The sequence below is a fragment of the Mustelus asterias genome, chromosome 21 (assembly GCF_964213995.1).
Source record: "Mustelus asterias chromosome 21, sMusAst1.hap1.1, whole genome shotgun sequence".
Classification (NCBI taxonomy): Eukaryota; Metazoa; Chordata; class Chondrichthyes; order Carcharhiniformes; family Triakidae; genus Mustelus; species Mustelus asterias.
The window spans coordinates 4,661,983-4,682,740 of NC_135821.1; the positions used below are offsets into that span (position 1 = coordinate 4,661,983).

Sequence of the window (20,758 nt, forward strand, 5' to 3'; positions counted from 1 at the left end):
CAACATAACAACCTACCAGCAGGTTGTGGTTATTTGACCCCTAATATTAATGTTAAGCACCTTGGGACAATTATCGATTACAGCAGGTAATTTTTGGAAGGGAGCACAATATTCACTGAGTTTTTCATAATTTGAGTACTAGCAACAGCCAGGAGACTTCTACATACACAACTCAAGCTGATGCCAACTTCTTGCAGTAAATCTAGACAACCTACCAGTTGTAATAAACAGATTTTATTTCAAGCAGTTTGAAGTCAAGACTTGGACACAGCCAGGGCATTGGGCACATGATATAGGATTGTCCTGGGTTTGCTTCAGTCCCTCTCCCCCAGGGTGAGCCTGTCAAACAGGTACTCTCCCATGCCATTCTCAGGGGCTCCCAGTCTCTTCAGGTTGGTGATGTGATCTCCAAGCTTCTTGATCATCTTCACTTGTTCATCCAAGTAGTGAGTCTCCAGGAAGTCACAAAGCTGGGGAAAAAAATAATAAATATTAGTTTGAAAAATGCATAAAGTTCAGTTTCACAAGTAGGCTTACATTCACACTGCAATGAAGTTACTGTGAAAATCCCCTAGTTGCCACACTGGTGCCTGTTTGGGCACATGGAGAATTTAGCTTGGCAAATGCACCCAACCTGCACATCTTTGGACTGTGGGAGGAAACCCACGCAGACACAAGGAGAATGTGCAAACTCCGCACAGACAGTGACCCGAGCTGGGAACCAAACCTGGGTCCCTTGCACTGAGGCAGCAGTGCTAACCACTGCCACCCATTAGCTCAGTACTAGAGGACATTCTGAAGTTCACAATTCTTGATCCTTTCCCTGTTATATTCCCAGATGAGATGTATTCTAGGAGAGAATTAGAACTGGTTCCATCACTTCAATTCTAGTGCCCCAATACCTCTCCCAATAGGAAAAGACCTGAAGCTGACCAAGCTTATTGGCTAGGGAGTCCATCAAATATGATGGGATCAATTAGACTGCCAATAACTTGACAGACCATCCATCCATGTCAAAGCAGCCACTTGATTGGCATCCCTTCCACAACCAAACCAGTGCTACCATCTACCAAGATGCATTGCAGGAACTTGCCTACACTCTAGTAGCACCTTCCAAACACAAAAAAAAAAGCATTTAGACAGTTACATGGGCAAGATGGCTAGAGGGATATGGGCCAAATGTGGGCAATTGGGACTAGTGCATGGAAAAGGGTGGCTGAAGGGCCTGTTTCCATGCTGTAAACGTCTATGACTCTCTGCTACCATCTAGAAGCACATTGGCAGCTGGAGTCACCACCATCCCAACATGGAATAATAGTCACCATTCCTTCACTATCACTGGGTCAAATTCTTGGAACTTCCTTCCTAACAGCACTGTGGGTGTACCTACTCCATTGTAGTGGTTCAAAGGCAGCCTCTCGCCACTTTTAAGGGCGAATAAGAATGGGCAATTAATGATGACCTCACCAGCAATGTCCACATCCCATAAATGAAAAACTGACAAAACAGTCCAAAACATAATACATTAGGAACTTATGCAAGGAATTGACTTGATTTATTGCCACACACGAGTATAGTGAAAAGTATTGTTTCTTACACTATATAGGGGAGGAGGGAGTGGAGAGAGTTAGTCAAAGAACAACAAAGAATACAGCACAGGAACAGGCCCTTCGGCCCTCCAAGCCCATGCCGCTCCCTGGTTCAAACTAGACCATTCTTTTGTATCCCTCCATTCCCACTCCATTCATATGGCTGTCTAGATAAGTCTTAAACGTTCCCAGTGTGTCCGCCTCCACCACCTTGCCTGGCAGCGCATTCCAGGCCCCCACCACCCTCTAAAATATGTCCTTCTGATATCTGTGTTAAACCTCCCCCCCTTCACCTTGAACCTATGACCCCTCGTGAACGTCACCACCGACCTGGGGAAAAGCTTCCCACCGTTCACCCTATCTATGCCTTTCATAATTTTATACACCTCTATTAAGTCTCCCCTCATCCTCCGTCTTTCCAGGGAGAACAACCCCAGTTTACCCAATCTCTCCTCATAACTAAGCCCCTCCATACCAGGCAACATCTTGGTAAACCTCCTCTGTACTCTCTCCAAAGCCTCCACGTCCTTCTGGTAGTGTGGCGACCGGAACTGGACGCAGTATTCCAAATGCGGCCGAACCAACGTTCTATACATCTGCAACATCAGACCCCAACTTTTATACTCTATGCCCCGTCATATAAAGGCAAGCATGCCATATGCCTTCACCACCTTCTCCACCTGTGACGTCACCTTCAAGGATCTGTGGACTTGCACACCCAGGTCCCTCTGCATATCTACACCCTTTATGGTTCTGCCATTTATCGTATAGCCCCTCCCTACATTATTTCTACCAAAATGCATCACTTCGCATTTATCAGGATTGAACTCCATCTGCCATTTCTTTGCCCAAATTTCCAGCCTGTCTATATCCTTCTGTAGCTTCTGACAATGCTCCTCACTATCTGCAAGTCCTGCCAATTTTGTGTCGTCCGCAAACTTACTGATCACCCCAGTTACACCTTCTTCCAGATCATTTATATAAAATCACAAACAGCAGAGGTCCCAATACAGAGCCCTGCGGAACACCACTAGTCACAGGCCTCCAGCCGGAAAAAGACCCTTCCACTACCACCCTCTGTCTTCTGTGACCAAGCCAGTTCTCCACCCATCTAGCCACCTCCCCCTTTATCCCATGAGATCCAACCTTTTTCACCAGCCTACCATGAGGGACTTTGTCAAACGCTTTACTAAAGTCCATATAGACGACATCCATGGCCCTTCCCTTGTCAACCATTCTGGTCACTTCAAAAAACTCCACCAGGTTAGTGAGGCATGACCTCCCTCTCACAAAACCATGCTGACTATCGTTAATGAGTTTATTCCTTTCTAAATGCGCATACATCCTATCTAAGAATCTTCTCCAACAACTTCCCCACCACGGACGTCAAGCTCACCGGCCTATAATTACCCGGGTTATCCTTCCTACCCTTAACAGGACCACATTAGCTATCCTCCAATCCTCTGGGACCTCACCTGCGTCCAGTGACGAGACAAAGATTTGCGTCAGAGGCCCAGCGATTTCATCTCTCGTCTCCCCAAGAAGCCTTGGATAGATTCCATCAGGCCCTGGGGATTTGTCAGTCTTTATATTCTCTAACAAACCTAACACTTCCTCCCTTGTAATGGAGATTTTCTCCAACTGTTCAACACTCCCCTCCGAGACACTCCCAGTCAACACATCCCTCTCCTTTGTGAATACCGACGCAAAGTATTCATTTAGGATCTCCCCTACTTCTTTGGGCTCCAAGCATAATTCCCCACTTTTGTCCCGGAGAGGTCCGATTTTTTCCCTGACAACCCTTTTGTTCCTAACGTATGAATAAAATGCCTTGGGATTCTCCTTAATCCTGTCTGCCAAGGACATTTCGTGACCCCTTTTTGCCCTTTTAATTCCCCGTTCGAGTTCTTTCCTACTCTTTGTACTTCTCCAGAGCTCCCTCCGTTTTTAGCTGCCTGGACCCAACATACGCCTCTTTTCTTTTTGACCAGTCCCTCAATTTCCCTGGTTATCCACAGTTCTCAAATCCTACCCTTCCTATCCTTTTTTTACAGGCACATGCCTATCCTGCAGCCCTAACAACTGTTCCTTAAAAGACTCCCACATGCCAGATGTGGATTTACCCTCAAAGCTAGGGTGTAGAGAAAGATCAACTTAACATGGTAGGTACATTAAAAAATCTGATGGCAGCAGGGAAGAAGCCGTTCGAGTTGGTTGGTATGTGACCTCAGACTTTTGTATCAGTGTTTCTAGAGGAGATTTACATTTACAATTTAATATCAAAGCCTGTTAATACATCAGTGACTTACATGAGGGTCAGTGTTCCCAGAGGAGAGTTTGTGCAGATCCAGCAGACTCTGGTTCACATTCTTCTCCATCTGCAGAGCTCTCTGCATGGCCTCCAGACCATTGCCCCACTCATCCTGCTCTGGCTTCTGGAAGAGGAAAGCAAATCAAGATGGGATTTTCAAGTTAGAACCAGGGTTAAGAGGATCACAATTCTGGAGTTGAGGAAGAGTTCTCATTAGTAAGGAATTGGATAATAGTACAGATTGATACTACTGGGGCAGCACAATGATAAGCACTGCTGCCCTCTTTTTAGGGCAAACCAAATAAACAAACTCAGATCAAGTCAGGACAAAGTAAAAGGGGCAGCTCCCCAAAAGGAGGGGGAACAGCCCGAACAGAAATCAAAGTACAAAGGAAACTTAAAAACGTCAAATTAAAGTGTGATTGTCAGGGTCAATAACGCACCCCAACCCCTGCGGTGCCCAGCGGGCATGGAAGGAGCCAACCACACCCACGGACACCGCATGCTCCCTCTCCAGGGACACCCGGCCGCAAACATAGCCGCGGTAGAGGGGCAGACAGTCAGGATGGACGGCCCCCCTCGATTGCCCGCTGCCTGGACTGGTAAATGGTGCGTTTCGCCAGGCCCAGGTTCACGAGGAGGTCGCCATCCCGACCCTCCCCTCCCCGGGTGTTTCACAGCTCCAGGGACCTGGGTCACTGTCTTGTGTGGAGTTTGCACATTCTCCCCGTGTCTGTGTGGGTTTCCTCCAGATGTTCTGGTTTCCTCCCACAGTCCAAAGATGTGGGTTAGGTGATTGACGGTGCTAAATTGCCCATAGTGTCCTGGGATGTGTAGGTTAGAGGAATTAGTGGGGTAAACATGTGGGGTTATGGGCATAGGGCCTGGGGTGGGATTGTGGTTGGTGCAGACTCGATGGGCCAAATGGGCTCCTTCTGCACGGTAGGGTTTATGATACTGGGAGGGCCTAGGAACAGAAGGCCATGTTCATGCCTCTGCCATTTCTCAAAAGCAGATTTTTTCCATCCATTATCTTGACATTGTTTTTCCAGATATACAAAAAGTAGCATTATACAATGATTGTCATATATCCTTAAATTCTCTTGTTTCCAAGTTTCTGCATAAATTGGATAGTCTGCCCCACTGGACAACCTGTTGGCAAGCCTCCAGAACACCAGTGCCAAGAGCGGTGAATCACACTGGTTGGTTATGCTGCTCTGGGTGGTACCAATGTGTCACACTTGCTCAAAACCACCACAAGACACAGGTTAGACACCCACCTGGGGCACGAGAATACCTCAAACTGACTTCCTGCAGTAGCACAGACTGAACCTAAAGGGTGCCCACTGGGAGAATGTCCTCCTCAGGGGGCCATGTGGATAGCAAATGAAGCTCTGACATCAGGCTGCCAGAAAACAACATGCACTCGTCAGGAATCCCATAGTCCCAATGGGAATATGTGGAAACAGCCTCACCTGAGACAACACCCACATGACCATCAACTAACTTAGTGAATCACTGGTTTTAATGTGGGAGGAAAGTTTAAGGAAACCCCCATGAATCAGGGAAGATTCTGCTCCACAAGCAGAACCACTCCTTTGAGCCTCTGGCCTTCCAAGTCTGATCACCCCACCCCCATACCGAAATTCAGTCCCAAGAGATCCATTCCTGGTGGCACTGCAACCACTCAGCTGTCAGCTAAAGACAAAGCCATAACTGCTTCCTCCACCAAATAAACCTGGTGATAAACAGCGAGCAGGACTCAAGATTCCAAGTGATGGTTAACATTTAATTATGAACCATAGAATCCCTATAGTGCAGAGGAGGCCATTTGGCCCATTGAGTCTGCACTGGCTCTGACAGGGTCTTACCCATGTTCTCTGCTTATCCTGCTCTATAATCCACACATTTAGTATGGCTAACCAAGACATTTTGGGACAATTTAGCATGGCCAATCCACATCTTGGGACACCAAAGGACAATATAACATAGCAAACCAAGACATCTTGGGACACCAAGGCCAACCCACACAACCTCGCAGTAGACTGTCAATTTGAATCCACATCCTAGACTAGAGGATAAGCCCTAGTTTCAATGATATCTGTTATTTAACTATTACACCTGCCAAACTCAACCATGTCATCCTACCATTTGCTCTCAAGGTCACTATATAGTTCTCCTACTTCATTCTATATCCAGTTCCCCTGGTAGCCCATGTAACCTCCAATTTGTCTGACAGTGGTAGCTGTGTACACCATCCACAAGATGCACTGCAGCAGTTAGAGGGTGACCACACCTTCCAAACCTGTAACCTCGATGGACAAGGGTAGCAGATACATGGGAACACTGCACCTTCCCCTCCCAGCATCCTGACATGGAACTGTATAGCCATTCCTTCACTATCACTATCCTAACATTCCTTCCCGAGCAGCACTCTGGGTGTACCTACACCACATGGACTGCAACAGTTCAAGGCTGCTCACTCTCACATTCAAAGGACCAAGAATTAACAAACATGCAAATATTAATCCTCCTCTAGACAGTTTCAAATATTCTATTAAAATCCAACCTTGACATCCTCCAGGATGAGTCTGCCTCCACGTTTATTCTGGAATTCCATCAGTTTCTCAGCGTGTTCCCGTTCCTCATGTGACTGCTCCTTGAAGAACTCAGCAAAGTGACTCAGGGCAACGTCATCCCGGTCAAAGTAACAGAACTGCAGGGAGACAAATGGAAAGGGAGAGAGAGTCAGAATTAGCCCCAGATCACATGACCAACATGTTCAGTTCTCCAACAAGTCCCATAATTGAAAGCAAGGTTCGTCATAGAACCCCTACACTGCAGAAGGAGGCCATTCAGCCCATCAAGTCTGCAGCAACCACATTCCCATAACCCCACATATTTACCCTGACACTAGGGTCAATTTAGCATGGCTAATCCACACACCTTTGGACTGTGGGAAGGAAATCCCTGACACTAGGGACAGTTTAGCATGGCCAATTCACCTAACCCACACATCTTGTAGGGGAGGAAACTGGAGCATCCAGAGGAAACCCACAGGGAGCAAACTCCACACAGACTGTGACACAAGGCCAGAATTGAACCCAGGTCCCTGGTGCTGTGAGGCAGCAGTGCTAACCACACCACCTAACAAGGCATTGCTGTTACTCAAACTCCACTTATTTCCTTGGCAGTAGTTAGCACTGCTGCCTCACAGCACCAGGGACCCCAGTTCAAATCCCAGCTTGGGTTACACATTCTCTGTGCCTGCATGGGATTCCCCCAGGTGTTCCAATTTCCTCACAGTCCAAAAGACGTGCTGGTTAGGTGGATTGGCTATGCTAAAGTCTCCCTCAGTGTATCCAAACAGGCACTGGAGTGTGACAACTAGGGGATTTTCATAGTAACTTCATTGCAGTGTTAATGCAAGCCTACTTGTGACACTAATTGAGAGAGACAGCTCCCTAGGGGTTGCAGAATAAGGCAAAATGTTGCCTTAGGAAGTTGGATAGACTCTTGGATCAGTTTAGCAGCTTTGATCTCCCTTTGTTTAAAAAAAGGGGGAAGATCTAGGATGAACAATGGGATAAAAAGCAAAGATTTTCCAATTCTGTAATTCAATATTCAGTCAGTTCAAGTCTGTGAAGAAGATTAATACAAAATAGGATCCACAAAACTCCAATGAGTAAGAACCAATGTTTCAATTAGTCATCCAATTAAAGTGTAATAGTTTCAATCCAATTACAAGCAACCCTAGTTCTACTTTGAAGTGCTTAAGACATCCAAATCTGTCCAGATTGGGAAACTGTTACCAAGGTGAATGAAATCAAAAGTTCTTAAACATACATTCACCAGATTAAAACTGGACTGGAAATGCACTGTCAATCTCTAAAGGAATACCAACTACTTGGGTGACGTGGACACAGGCTTAACATTGGACTCACCATGGAGAGGTAAACATAGGAGGAATAGAGCTCCAGGTTGATCTGCTTGTTAACAGCATCCTCACAGTCCTTGTGGTAGTTCTGTCGCACTTGGGAAGCCATCTTCACTAACACCTAGAAAGTTCTAGAACTGCCCCTTTCTAAGGCAAGCTCTTGTATTTATACCACTGGGACATCTGCATTCAAACTGGGAATGACATCACCAATGATGATTGACATCCCTGACAGCCAATCAGGACTCTGCCACCAATTCAGGCACCAATTGGAGAAGGGTGGGGTGGGGCTGGGGTGGGACCCAGAGCCAATCAGAGCTTTGGAGTCCAAAGGTTTGATTGGTCATTCTGTGATGTCATCGCTGTTGCATTCCTTGTATGTCTTCAGATTGAATCTGCTGACATCTCAACCCTGCTAGTTAATCAAGAATCCCGACAGTGCAGAAGAGGCCAGCCAGCCCTTTGAGTCTGCACTGACTCTCTCTGATAGAGCATCTTACCCTGCCCCATCACCGTAACTCCACGCATTTACCTTGGCCAATCCACCTAACCCGCACATCTTTGGACTGTGGGAGGAAACCGGAGCACCCAGACAAAACCCACGCAGAAACGCGGGAGAAGGTGCAAACTCCACACAGACAGTGACCCAAGCCGGGAATCGAACCCGGGTCCCTGGCGTTGTGAGCCAGCAGTGCTAACCACTGTGCCACCGTGCCGTCAAATGGGAGGCTGAATGTTGATTCTCTAAGGATCATTAATCAACCGATGTGGGGAAAGTGGCCACAAAGAAATCACTGCATTTACAAAACAATTCTGTTCTGTAGCTAATCTCCCCTCAAACCCACCCTCTCTAAACTCCCTCAACCCCCACCCCCCAACCCCCGCCCGGAGCCTTCGCCCAACCCCACTCCAACCTCCCTCCCAGCATCCTGCCCAATCCCCTCAACCTTCCCCAATCCCCCTCCAAACATCCTGTCCAATCCCCTCCAACAGCACAGTGGGGGCAGCACAGTAGCACAGTGGTTAGCACTGCTGCTTCACAGCTCCAGGGACCTGGGTTCGATTCCCGGCTTGGGTCACTGTCTGCGTGGAGTTTGCACATTCTCCTCGTGTCTGCGTGGGTTTTCTCCGGGTGCTCCGGTTTCCTCCCACAGTCCAAAGATGTGCGGGTTAGGTTGATTGGCCAAGCTAAAATTGCCCCTTAGTGTCCTGGGATGCGTAGGCTAGAGGGATTAGTGGGTAAATATGTAGGGATATGGGGGTAGGGCCTGGGTGGAATTGTGGTCGGTGCAGACTCGATGGGCTGAATGGCCTCTTTCTGTGCTGTAGGGATTCTAAGATTCAATCCCCTCAACCTTCCCCAACCCCATTCCAACCCCTCTCCAAACCTCCTGCCCAATCCCCTCAATCTTCCCACAACACCCCCACTAATCCCCTCAACCTTCCCCAACCTCCCCTCAAAATTCCCTCAACACTCCTGAAATCTCCCCTCAACCTTCCCACAACACCCCCACTAATCACCTCAACCTTCTCCAACCCCCCCAACCTCCCCTCAAAATTCCCTCAACCCCTCCTGAAATCTCCCCCCAACCTTCCCCAACCTCCCTCCTAACAAAGAGAATTACAGCATAGGAACAGGCCCTTCGGCCCTCCAAGCCTGCACCAACCATGCTGCCTGACTGAACTAAAACCCCCTACCCTTCCGGGGACCATATCCCTCTATTCCCATCCTATTCATGTATTTGTCCAGACGTTCCGTAAAACTCACTATCGTATCTGCTTCCACTACCTCCCCCGGCAGCGAGTTCCAGGCACCCACCACCCTCTGTGTAAAAAAACTTGCCTTGTACATCTCCTTTAAACCTTGCCCCTCACACCTTAAACCTATGCCCCCTAGATTTTGAATCTTCCACCCTGGTAAAAAGCTTCTGACTATCCACTCTGTCCATGCCCCTCATAATCTTGTAGAATTCTATCAGGTCATCCCTCAACCTCCGTCGTTCCAGTGAGAACAAACCAAGTTTCTCCAATCTCTCCTCAGAGCTAATGCCCTCCATACCAGGCAACATCCTGGTAAATCTTTTCTGAACCCTCTCCAAATCCTCCACATCTTTCTGGTAGTGTGTCGATCAGAATTGAACACTATATTCCAAGTGCGGCCTAACTAAGGTTCTATAAAGCTGCTATATCCATGCCCTCATTATTTTAGAGACCTCTATAAGAACACCACTAAGCCAACTCAAGGGAAAAAAAGTCCCAGAGTATCCAGCCTCTCATTATAACTCAAACCATCAGGACCCCATAGCATCCCAGTAATTCTTTTCTGCACACTTTCTAGCTTAATAATCTCCTTTCTATAAGGGTGACCAGAACAATACACAGCATTCCAAGTGTGGTCTCACCAATGTCTTGTACAACTTCAACAAGACGTCCCAACTCCTGTATTCCATGTTCTGACCAATGAAACCAAGCATGTGGAATGCCTTCTTCACCACTCTATCCACCTGTGACTCAAAGAACAAAGTACAAAGAACAAAGAACAGTACAGCACAGGAAACAGGCCCTTCGGCCCTCCAAGCCTGTGCCGCTCCTTGGTCCAACTAGACCAATCGTTTGTATCCCTCCATTCCCAGGCTGCTCATGTGACTATCCAGGTAAGTCTTAAACGATGTCAGCGTGCCTGCCTCCACCACCCTACTTGGCAGCGCATTCCAGGCCCCCACCACCCTCTGTGTAAAAAACATCCCTCTGATATCTGAGTTATACTTCGCCCCTCTCAGCTTGAGCCTGTGACCCCTCGTGATCGTCACCTCCGACCTGGGAAAAAGCTTCCCACTGTTCACCCTATCTATACCCTTCATAATCTTGTATACCTCTATTAGATCTCCCCTCATTCTCCGTCTTTCCAAGGAGAACAGCCCCAGTCTACCCAATCTCTCCTCATAGCTAAGACCCTCCATACCAGGCAACATCCTGGTAAACCTTCTCTGCACTCTCTCCAATGCCTCCACGTCCTTCTGGTAGTGCGGCGACCAGAACTGGATGCAGTACTCCAAATGTGGCCTAACCAGCGTTCTATACAGCTGCATCATCAGACTCCAGCTTTTATACTCTATACCCCGTCCTATAAAGGCAAGCATACCATATGCCTTCTTCACCACCTTCTCCACCTGTGTTGCCACCTTCAAGGATTTGTGGACTTGCACACCTAGGTCCCTCTGTGTTTCTATACTCCTGATGACTCTGCCATTTATTGTATAACTCCTCCCTACATTATTTCTTCCAAAATGCATCACTTCGCATTTATCCGGATTAAACTCCATCTGCCACCTCTCCGCCCAATTTTCCAGCCTATCTATATCCTGCTGTATTGCCCGACAATGCTCTTCGCTATCCGCAATTCCAGCCATCTTCGTGTCATCCGCAAACTTGCTGATTACACCAGTTACACCTTCTTCCAAATCATTTATATATATCACAAATAGCAGAGGTCCCAGTACAGAGCCCATCGGAACACCACTGGTCACAGACCTCCAGCCGGAAAAAGACCCTTCGACCACTACCCTCTGTCTCCTATGGCCAAGCCAGTTCTCCACCCATCTAGCCACTTCTCCTTGTATCCCATGAGCCTTAACCTTCTTAACCAACCTGCCATGTGGGACTTTGTCAAATGCCTTACTGAAATCCATATAGACGACATCCACGGCCCTGTCCAATCCCTCAACTTTCCCACAACACCCCCCCAATGCCCTCAACGTTCCCCAACCCCCACTCAAAATTCCCTCAACCCCTCCTGAAATCTCCCTCCAACCTTCCCCAACCCTCTAACCTCCCTCCAAACATCCGCCCAATCCCCTCAACCTCCCCAAACCACCCTCCAACCTTCCCACAACACCCCCATCCTCCCCTCAAAATTCCCTCAACGCCTCCTGAAATCTCCCCTCAACTTTCCCCAACACTCTAACCTCCCTCCAAACATTCGCTCAATACTCTCAACACTTTTTGTTTTGATTTGATTTATTATTGTCGCATGTATTAACATACAGTGAAAAGTATTGTTGCTTGTGTGCTATACAGACAAAGCATACCGTTCATAGAGAAGGAAATGAGAGAGTGCAGAATGTAGTGTTACAGTCATAGCTAGAGTGTAGAGAAAGATCAACTTAATGCGAGGTAGGTCCATTCAAAAGTTTGACAGCAGCAGGGAAGAAGCTGTTCTTGAGTCAGTTGGTACGTGATCTCAGACTCTTGTATCTTTTTCTTGATGGAAGAAGGTGGAAGAGAGAATGTCCGGGCTGCGTGGGGTCCTTAATTATGCTGGCTGCTTTGCCGAGGCAGCGGGAAGTGTAGACAGAGTCAATGGATGGGAGGCTGGTTTGTGTGATGGATTGGGCTACATTCACGACCTTTTGTAGTTCCTTGCGGTCTTGGGCAGAGCAGGAGCCATACCAAGCTGTGATACATCCAGAAAGAATGCTTTTTATGGTGCATCTGTAAAGGTTGATGAGGGTCATAGCTGACATGCCAAATTTCCTTAGTCTTCTGAGAAAGTAGAAGTGTTGATGGGCTTTCTTAACCAAAGTGTCGGCATTGGGGGGACCAGGACAGGTTGTTGGTGATCTGGACATCTAAAAACTTGAAGCTCTCAACCCCTCCAACCCCCCTCCAAACTTCCCGCCCAATCACCTCAACCTTCCCCAATTTTCTCTCAAAATTCCCTCAATCCCTCCTGCAATCTCCCCTCAACCCTCTAACCTCCCTTCAAACATCCGCCCAATCCCCTCAACCTTCCTCAACCCCCCTCCCAACATCCACCCAATCCCCTCAAGCTCCCCAAACCCCCCTTCCCAAATCCACTCCACCCCTCCCACGCCTTAGGGAACATTGAACGATCAGCGATCAATGCTTGTAGTTTAAGGTCAATAATTGGGATATATTGGGGAGGTAATCAGACATACCGAGTGAATTATATAAAATAACGCAATGGATTATTAGCTGGGGGATGCCTGTAACAGTGATAATGGAGCAAGTTATCAACACTATTAACATATTATGGGCAGCACGGTGGTTAGCACTGCTGCCTCACAGTACCTGGGATCCGGGTTCAATTCCGGCCTTAGGTGACTGCGTGGAGTTTGCACATTCTCCCCATTGGCGTGGGTTCCCTTCGGGTGCTCCAGTTTCTCCCACAGTCTGAAGATGTGCAGGTTAGGTGGATTGGCTATGTTAAGTTGCCTCTTGTGTCCAAAGATGGGCAGGTGAGGTTAATTGGCTACGCTAAATTGCCCATTGGTGTATGATGTGGAGATGCCGGTGTTGGACTGGAGTAGGCCCAGTAATAAATCTCACAACACCAGGTTAAAGTCCAACAGATTTGGAATCACGAGCTTTCGGAGCACCGTTCCTTCATCGGATGAGTGCCTGTCACTGACCTGATGAAGGAGCAGCGCTCCGAAAGCTCGTGATACCAAATAAACCTGTTGGACTTTAATCTGGTGTTGTGAGACCTCTTACCTTTGGTGTATGTGGGGGGGGGGGGGGGGGAGGAATTAGTGGGGTAATTACATGGGTTAGGACCTGGGTGGGATGCTAAATTGGAGAGTCAGTGCAAATGCGATGGGCCTAATGATGTTTCTGCACTGTCGGGGTTCTATCTTGGATTGACCAAACTCTAAAGGGAAACGTACTGCAGATTTGGTGCCTTGTTGTACATAGACCAGTGGTGGTTTCATTAAATGTCAAATATCAAGCATTGCCCTTGGAAGGTGGGGGTTGAGGTAAAAGCACAGGCAACACAGCAGAAATTGTCATCAATGCTATAAGATGCATACAAGGTGATGCACGATTGATTCACACGGGAGGCTAGAACGTACCCGGGAATAAAGGCTTTTATTCACTACAAATAGGAGCACACTACTCAACAATATTATCCCAGACTAAAGACTACTAGGAAGTAGCAGTGACCTTTATACTCCTGTAAGAAGGCGGAGTCCTGGGTGGAGCCATACAGAGTGTACCACAAACAGTAATAACAGGTGGAACACCCAACAACCCTAACCGCAACGAGTGTAACATATATACAAGTACCCATAGTGCTAACCATCTATGGTTCACCACACAAGGCCACAAGCTTTACCAATTCAGCAAGTGACTTGTAAAGACAAAGGTGGTTTTGACAACACAATTGGCTGCAGGTTCCTGCCCTAACTGGCAGAGGGAGCCATTGTACACAACTGCAACACTTGTATGCATTTTTTTCACTGCTTTCTATGACCAGTGCTCTTAAATTTAAACTATGCAATTTTCTACAAGCAATCTGTACTGAATAGCACCATCGTTCACACCACAGACTACCTTGTCCTATAACATGTCATTTAGGGTCACTCAAAAAACAATACTGAGATTTAATGTTTAGTTATTAGTCACAAGTAGGCTTACATTAACTCTGCAATGAAGTTGCTGTGAAAATCCCCTGGTCGCCACATTCCAGTGCCTGTTCAGGTACACTGAGGGAGAAATCAGTATGGCCAATGCACCCTAACTAGTGTGGGAGGAAACCGGAGTATCGGGAGGAAACCCACACAGACACAGGAAGGTCTGCACAGTGACCCAAGCTGGGAATCAAACCCAAGTCCTTGGCACAGAGGTGCCAGTGCTAACCACTGTGCTGCCCTGGTTGTGGCACTTTAGTAATGCAAGTCATGGTTGATACACCTGGAGCTCACACCCTCAAATTAAAATCTCTGTAGTATGATTCATGGTTGAGGATGTAGTTGAGTTTTCACTAAATGAAGAGTCAGGCATGCTTGTGGCTGGAAGTTATAGGTTTAACTTCCACAAACTTGAGAATTGCTTTATATTTCATTCCCCCTATTTTGCTTGCTTGATATATTGTGCCCAATCCCCTTAGAGGAATCTAAGGCATAGATTTGCCCAAAGAGGTTTTCTAGTGATGATCTTTCCCCAGACTTGGATACTCAGCAGATGTTGGGCCAGAGGCAGTGTTAGGATAATATATCCTGATCACCAGGTGCAATGATGCACCTGGTGACCTTAGTGAATATAAAGGAATTTAGTGATCTTCAAGAGCAATACATTTGCAGCCAATTCTAAAATGGCTCTGCAAAACTCCTGCCCCTTGAGTGAATTCCCATTGGAGCCCAAATTGGTCACCCTTACTCAGCCCCAAGGGAAAATTACCACAATGAACTAGTAGGGCAGTTGCCCAATCTTTGAAGCCTCAGGATCCAGGGAAAGGTTAAGAGATCCATTGCTTCAAAGCTTGACTGCTTAATTGGTAAACTTGACTAAACTTGCACTCAGTATTGTACCAAATGTGAATGAGATATGAGAGAGAGAGAGAGAGAGAGAGAGAGTCATTTGCAAGGGGAACTGGACCAGGAGTGACTTGCAGTTGTGGATGTGCAATGAACAAAGAACATAACAGGAACAGGCCCTTCGGCCCTCCAAGCCTGCACCGACCATGCTGCCCAACCGAACTAAAACCCAAACCTTCTGGGGACCATATCCCTCTAAAGATAGAAAGAAAAGGATGCTTTTCCTTGTTGCTGATTCCATTTGCCACTTCAATGAGGCTCTGCTGGGATTTGAACCCAGGACCTCCCATTTACTAGACAGACACTTTAACCAACTAAGCCACTGAGCCTAATGTGTCAAACAAGATCAATAAACACATTATAGGTTGAATCATGAACAAACTTTATTTCCATACAGGGAAGAACAGAGGAAACTATTTGGTTCACTTTGTCCTTGCCATATGTACAGAACAAAATGCTTCTAGAATCAATTGAGGGTGAGCCTGTCAAACAGGTACTCTCCCATGCCATTCTCAGGGGCTCCCAGTCTCTTCAGGTTGGTGATGTGATCTCCAAGCTTCTTGATCACCTTCACTTGTTCATCCAAGTAGTGAGTCTCCAGGAAGTCACACAGCTGGAAACAAGACAGGAGAGAAATTAGTGACTATTAACTCAAACATTAATGGAAGATCTTTCCCCAGGAGTGAGAGTTACCCCTGTCTTGCACTGGATGGAGGGGGAAGGTATTACAAGTGGGTAATTTTAGTTAGTTAATGTGCACAAGTAGCAAATCACAATTCCATTAAACTGGGAGTGAGTGCCTCAACAAAGAGGCCTCAGACTCGAAGCCTGGGAACCATTCAGTGACAGATCCAAGGTTTGGATGGTCTCTGCTCAGACTCAGCAACTGTGAAGGGCAGATTCCAATAACATCCAACTTACATGAGGGTCGGTGTTCCCAGAGGAGAGTTTGTGTAGATCCAGCAGAGTCTGGTTCACATTCTTCTCCATCTGCAGAGCTCTCTGCATGGCCTCCAGACCATTGCTCCACTCATCCTGCTCTGGCTTCTGGGGCCGGAAAGAAATCGCATCAGCAAATAGAGTTAGTGGATTAACAAGAATTAGTTCACCCAGTTTACTAATGCAACCAAGTGGATGATTTTTGGGAATTTATTCCAGCTTTAGGGTGGGGAATTCCAAAAATATGCTCCTGATAATCTTGCTAATGACAGTAACACTTTGCTTATACATCTTGTCTTAGGTGCAGCTCTCAACCACTCCATCTACAAGCTGACTTGTAGCAACAATCCAGTCACTGGATTAATCCACCATTTTACCCCAATACCACCCACCAACTATGGCTCTTCAAGAGCTCATTATAGAGCCTAGTTTTAGTATTGCAACCATCCACACTAATATTTGAACTGCTTGTTGGTGGCCCCACTTTCACACAATGACTTCTAATTCCATGCACTAAGTTAACCAGAACTTTCCCCAAAGTTTAAATTGATGAAACATTCATTAATCCTCGAGGAAAGGTCAAGGCCTGTTCATTAAAGACAAATCCAACCTTGACATCCTCCAGGATGAGTCTGCCTCCACGTTTATTCTGGAATTCCATCAGTTTCTCAGCGTGTTCCCGTTCCTCATGTGACTGCTCCTTGAAGAACTCAGCAAAGTGATGCAGGGCAACATCATCCCGGTCAAAGTAAGAAAACTGTGGGTAGAGACAAAGAGGAGGAGTCAGGTCAAGAGCATGGAAACTGGCCCTTCAGCCCAACTTGTCCATGCTGCACTTTAAACCCCACAAGCTAGTCCCAATTGCCTGCATTTGGCCCATATCCCTCTATACCCATCTTATCCATGTAACTGTAAACACTTTAAGACAATTGTACTTGCCTCTATTACCTCTGACAGCTTGTTTCAAACACTCACCACCCTTTTGTATCTCTCTTAAACCTATGCCCTCTAGTTTTAGACCTCCTACCTTTGGGAAAAGATATTGACTATCTAGCTGATCTATGCCCCTCACTTATAGACTTCTAGAAGACCCCCTCAGCCTTCTATGCTCCAGAGAAAAAAGTCCCACTCTATCCAGCCTCTCCTTATAACAAACCATCAAGTCCCAGTAGCATCCTAGTAAATCTTTTCTGCACTCTTTCTAGTTTAATAATATCCTTTCTATAATAGGGTGACCAGAACTGCACACAGTATTCCAAGTGTGGCCTTACCAATGTCTTGTACAACTTCAACAAGACGTCCCAACTCCTGTATTCAATGTTCTGACCGATGAAACTAAGCATGCCGAATGCCTTCTTCACCACTCTGTCCACTTGTGACTCCACTTTCAAGGAGCTGTGAACATGTACCCCTCGATCTCCTTGTTCTGTAACTCTCCCCAATGCCCTACCATTAACTGAGCAAGTCCTGCCCTGGTTCAATCTACCAAAATGCATCATCTCGCATTTATCCAAATTAAACTCCATCTACCATTTGTCAGCCTACTGGCCCAGTTGATTAAGATCCCATTGCAATCTGGGGGACTAGCTAGGGTAAATGCATAGAGATAGGGCCTGGGTAGAATTGTGGTTGGTGCAGACTTGATGATCTTACCCATCAACTGAATGCCAAAATCATGATCGATAAATTACCCATTCTTTCAATACCTGGCTTTACACAATCTGAATTGTTATGGTGCAGAAGGCCATTCAGCTCGTTAGCACCAGCTAACTCTTGCCATTTGCCCTTCAATGCCCTCTTGTATGGTTCAGTTGTATCCATCTCCATCACAACATTCCAGACCCAAATTGCTCATTTGCTTATACCATAGAATCTTAGTTCAGAAGGAGACCATTCAGCCCATCAAGTCTGCACCAACCACAACTCTACCCAGGCCCTATCCCCATAACATTTACCCTAGCTAGTCCCCCTGGCACTAAGGGGCAATTTAGCATGGCCAATCCACCTAACCCACACACCTTTGGACAGTGGGAGGAAACCCACTAGACATGGGGAGAATGTGCAAACTCCACAGTTAATTGAACTAGTGACTAATAATTTAACCTTAACACTGCAATGAAGTTACTGTGAAAATCCCCTAGTCACCCTACTTCAGCAGTTCTGTTTGGGCCAATGCACCTAACCAGCACATCTGTCAGACTGAGGAAACCCACACAGACACAGGGAATATGTGCAAACTCCACCCAGACAGTGACCCAAGGCCAAAATCAAATCTGGGTCCCTGGTGCTGAGACACAGCAGTGCTAACCACTGCTACCCTCTTGCTAATCGCTTAAATCTGTACCCTCAATCCTTTTACAAGCAGGAATAGTTTCTCCTTATCTATTCTGTCCAGCCCCCACATGTTGATCAAATCTCCTCTTATTCTAAGAATAAGAGCCCTATCCTCTTCAACTTACCCTCAACTGAAGAATCTCATCTCTGCAACCCACCCCCCCTTCAATCATGTTCACATCCTTTAAAGGAATTGTGGCTTAAGGAAAGTTTTCCTTACAAAATCAATTTGCTTCACTGGATCATGTTGAAACCCATGCAAGAACGCAGTGGTTAGCACTGCTGCCTCAGCACTAGGGACTCAGGTTCAATTCCAGCCTTGGTGACTGCATGGAATTTGAACACTCCCCCCACCAAGTGCTCCAGTTTCCTACTATAGTCCAAAATTGTACATGTCAAGTGGATTTGATTTATTGTCACGTGTATACAGTGAAAAGTATTGTTTCTTGCACACTGTACAACCAAAGCATATCATTCATCAAGGAAAGAAATGTGCAGAGTCTCATGTTAGTCATAGTAGGGTAGAGAAAGATCAACTTAATGCAAGGTAGGTCCAAAATAATGAGGGGCACAGATCAGCTAGATAGTCAGTATCTTTTCCCAAAGGTAGGGGAGTCTAAGACTAGAGGGCACAGGTTGAAGGGGAGAGGGGAGATACAAAAGGGTCCAGAGGGGCATTTTTTCCATACAGGGAGGTGTGTGTCAGGAACAAGCTGCCAGAGGTAGTAGTAGAGGCAGGTACAATTTTGTATTTTAAAAAGCATTTAGTTACATGGGTATAGAGGGATGTGGGCAATTGGGATTAGCTTAGGGGTTTAAAAAAAAAGGTGGCATGGACAAGTTGGGCCTGTTCCCATGCTGTAAACCTCTGACTGATTCAAAGTCTGATGGCAGCATGTAAGAAGCCATTCTTGAGTCAGTTGGTACGTGACCTCAGACTTTTGTATCTTTTCCCCCAACAGAAGTAGGGTCTGTGGGGTCCTTAATTATGTTGGCTGCTGTCCCTCTTAGGAGAATTAGCAAGATACATGAGGTTACAGGAATAGAGTATGGGTGGGATTATCGTCAGTGCAGGCTTGATGGGCCAAATGGCCTCCTTCTATACTGCAGGGATTCTATGAGTTCTATTTGGAGTTAAAATGAGGGCACATCACTATTAAAGAACATGAACAAATGAGTAGAAATATTTCTTGGAAGAATGATGATTACAGCTATCAAGTTGCACTTAGGTTATCTTCAGAGGGAAGATTAAGATAACAGTTCACTTTTAGATATTTAACACTCATCCTTGTTCAGGGATCCAGCCTCAATTGCAGGAAGACTCAGACAAGATTAAGCAATTCATTCAACCAGAATTGAGACAACTGGTCAGACCTAATGCATTATCAAATTAGACTTAACTGTTTTTGCCTCCAATTAGACAGCATTAACCAGGTTTAATGAATCTTTAATTACAAGCTTACAAAAGCCAAGAGCTGGTTTCTGGGCGAACACCTCAGAACAACTACAACAGAAGGAACCCATTGAATGAGGTCTACCAAAAAACAGAGTAATCACAGGCTGAAGTCCAGGGAGAGATAGAGACAGACAGAAGCCAATCCATTCACCTAGATTTAAAAAAACCCAGCTTAGAATAGAATGATATTTTGAATTTCAATCACAAAAAACCTCACCATGGAGAGGTAAACATAGGAGGAATAGAGCTCCAGGTTGATCTGCTTGTTAACAGCATCCTCACAGTCCTTGTGGTAGTTCTGACACACGTGGGAAGCCATCTTCACTATTACTATCACCTAGTAAGTTCTAGAATTGCCCCTTTCTAACACAAGCTCTTGTATTTATACCACTGGGACATCCTGCATTCAAACTGGGAATGACATCACCAATGATGATTGACACTCTCTGACAGCCAATCAGGAATCTGTCATCAATCCAGGTACCAATAAGGGAGAGGGGGTGGAGTGTGATCCCCAGAGCCAAATCAGAGCTTTGGCATGCAGGAGGATTTGGATGATTATTCCTTGATTGCAAACAGAAAGAGGCCATTCAGCCCCTCGAGGCTGTTCAACCCATCCAATTATCATGGCTGCTCTGAAAAGTGCCATTTTCCTAGCATGGTTCCATATTTCTTCTCACCCCTCGCCTCACAAAACCTACAATCTCCATGTTGACATGGTTAATTGATCCCAACATTTTGCAGTGGAGGAACTGTCCCAAATTTCTGTGTGTCTCTCAGTGAAGAAATTCTAATACTATCCCTGAATGGCCAAGATCTAACCTTCCGATTATTGACCCTGTTTCAGAGGAAATA

General features: G+C 46.3%; 2 protein-coding genes and 1 non-coding gene across 3 annotated transcripts; all 3 read right to left on the reverse strand.

Moving 5' to 3' along the window:
• Positions 1-314: 314 nt before the first annotated feature.
• Positions 315-7,946, reverse strand: LOC144509490 (ferritin, higher subunit-like). Its single transcript, XM_078238397.1, has 4 exons — positions 7,845-7,946; positions 6,470-6,616; positions 3,899-4,024; positions 315-470 (listed from the first exon to the last, which is right to left on the reverse strand). The coding sequence occupies exons 1-4, from the start codon at positions 7,944-7,946 to the stop codon at positions 315-317; spliced, it is 531 nt and encodes a 176-aa protein (XP_078094523.1).
• Positions 7,947-15,429: 7,483 nt separating this feature from the next.
• Positions 15,430-15,503, reverse strand: trnat-agu (transfer RNA threonine (anticodon AGU)). Its single transcript has one exon. It is a non-coding gene; the product is annotated as a tRNA-Thr (tRNA).
• Positions 15,504-15,640: 137 nt separating this feature from the next.
• LOC144508870 (ferritin heavy chain B-like) lies at positions 15,641-20,228 on the reverse strand. Its single transcript, XM_078237084.1, has 4 exons — positions 20,121-20,228; positions 16,724-16,870; positions 16,096-16,221; positions 15,641-15,787 (listed from the first exon to the last, which is right to left on the reverse strand). Exons 1-4 carry the CDS (start codon positions 20,220-20,222, stop codon positions 15,641-15,643), a joined length of 522 nt encoding a protein of 173 aa, XP_078093210.1. The 5' UTR covers positions 20,223-20,228.
• Positions 20,229-20,758: the final 530 nt, after the last annotated feature.

Excerpts from the sequence above, each read along its gene's own strand:
- LOC144509490 (XM_078238397.1), bottom strand. The coding sequence starts at position 7,946 with ATGGCTTCCCAAGTGCGACAGAACTACCACAAGGACTGTGAGGATGCT. Across the intron at positions 4,025-6,469 it reads TCATCCTGGAGGATGTCAAG|AAGCCAGAGCAGGATGAGTG; the intron begins GTTGGATTTTAA and ends TTCCTCTTCCAG. Across the intron at positions 471-3,898 it reads CTGGGAACACTGACCCTCAT|CTTTGTGACTTCCTGGAGAC; the intron begins GTAAGTCACTGA and ends TTTTTTCCCCAG.
- LOC144508870 (XM_078237084.1), bottom strand. The coding sequence starts at position 20,222 with ATGGCTTCCCACGTGTGTCAGAACTACCACAAGGACTGTGAGGATGCT. Across the intron at positions 16,871-20,120 it reads CCTATGTTTACCTCTCCATG|TTTTCTTACTTTGACCGGGA; the intron begins GTGAGGTTTTTT and ends CTCTACCCACAG. Across the intron at positions 15,788-16,095 it reads CTGGGAACACCGACCCTCAT|CTGTGTGACTTCCTGGAGAC; the intron begins GTAAGTTGGATG and ends TCTTGTTTCCAG.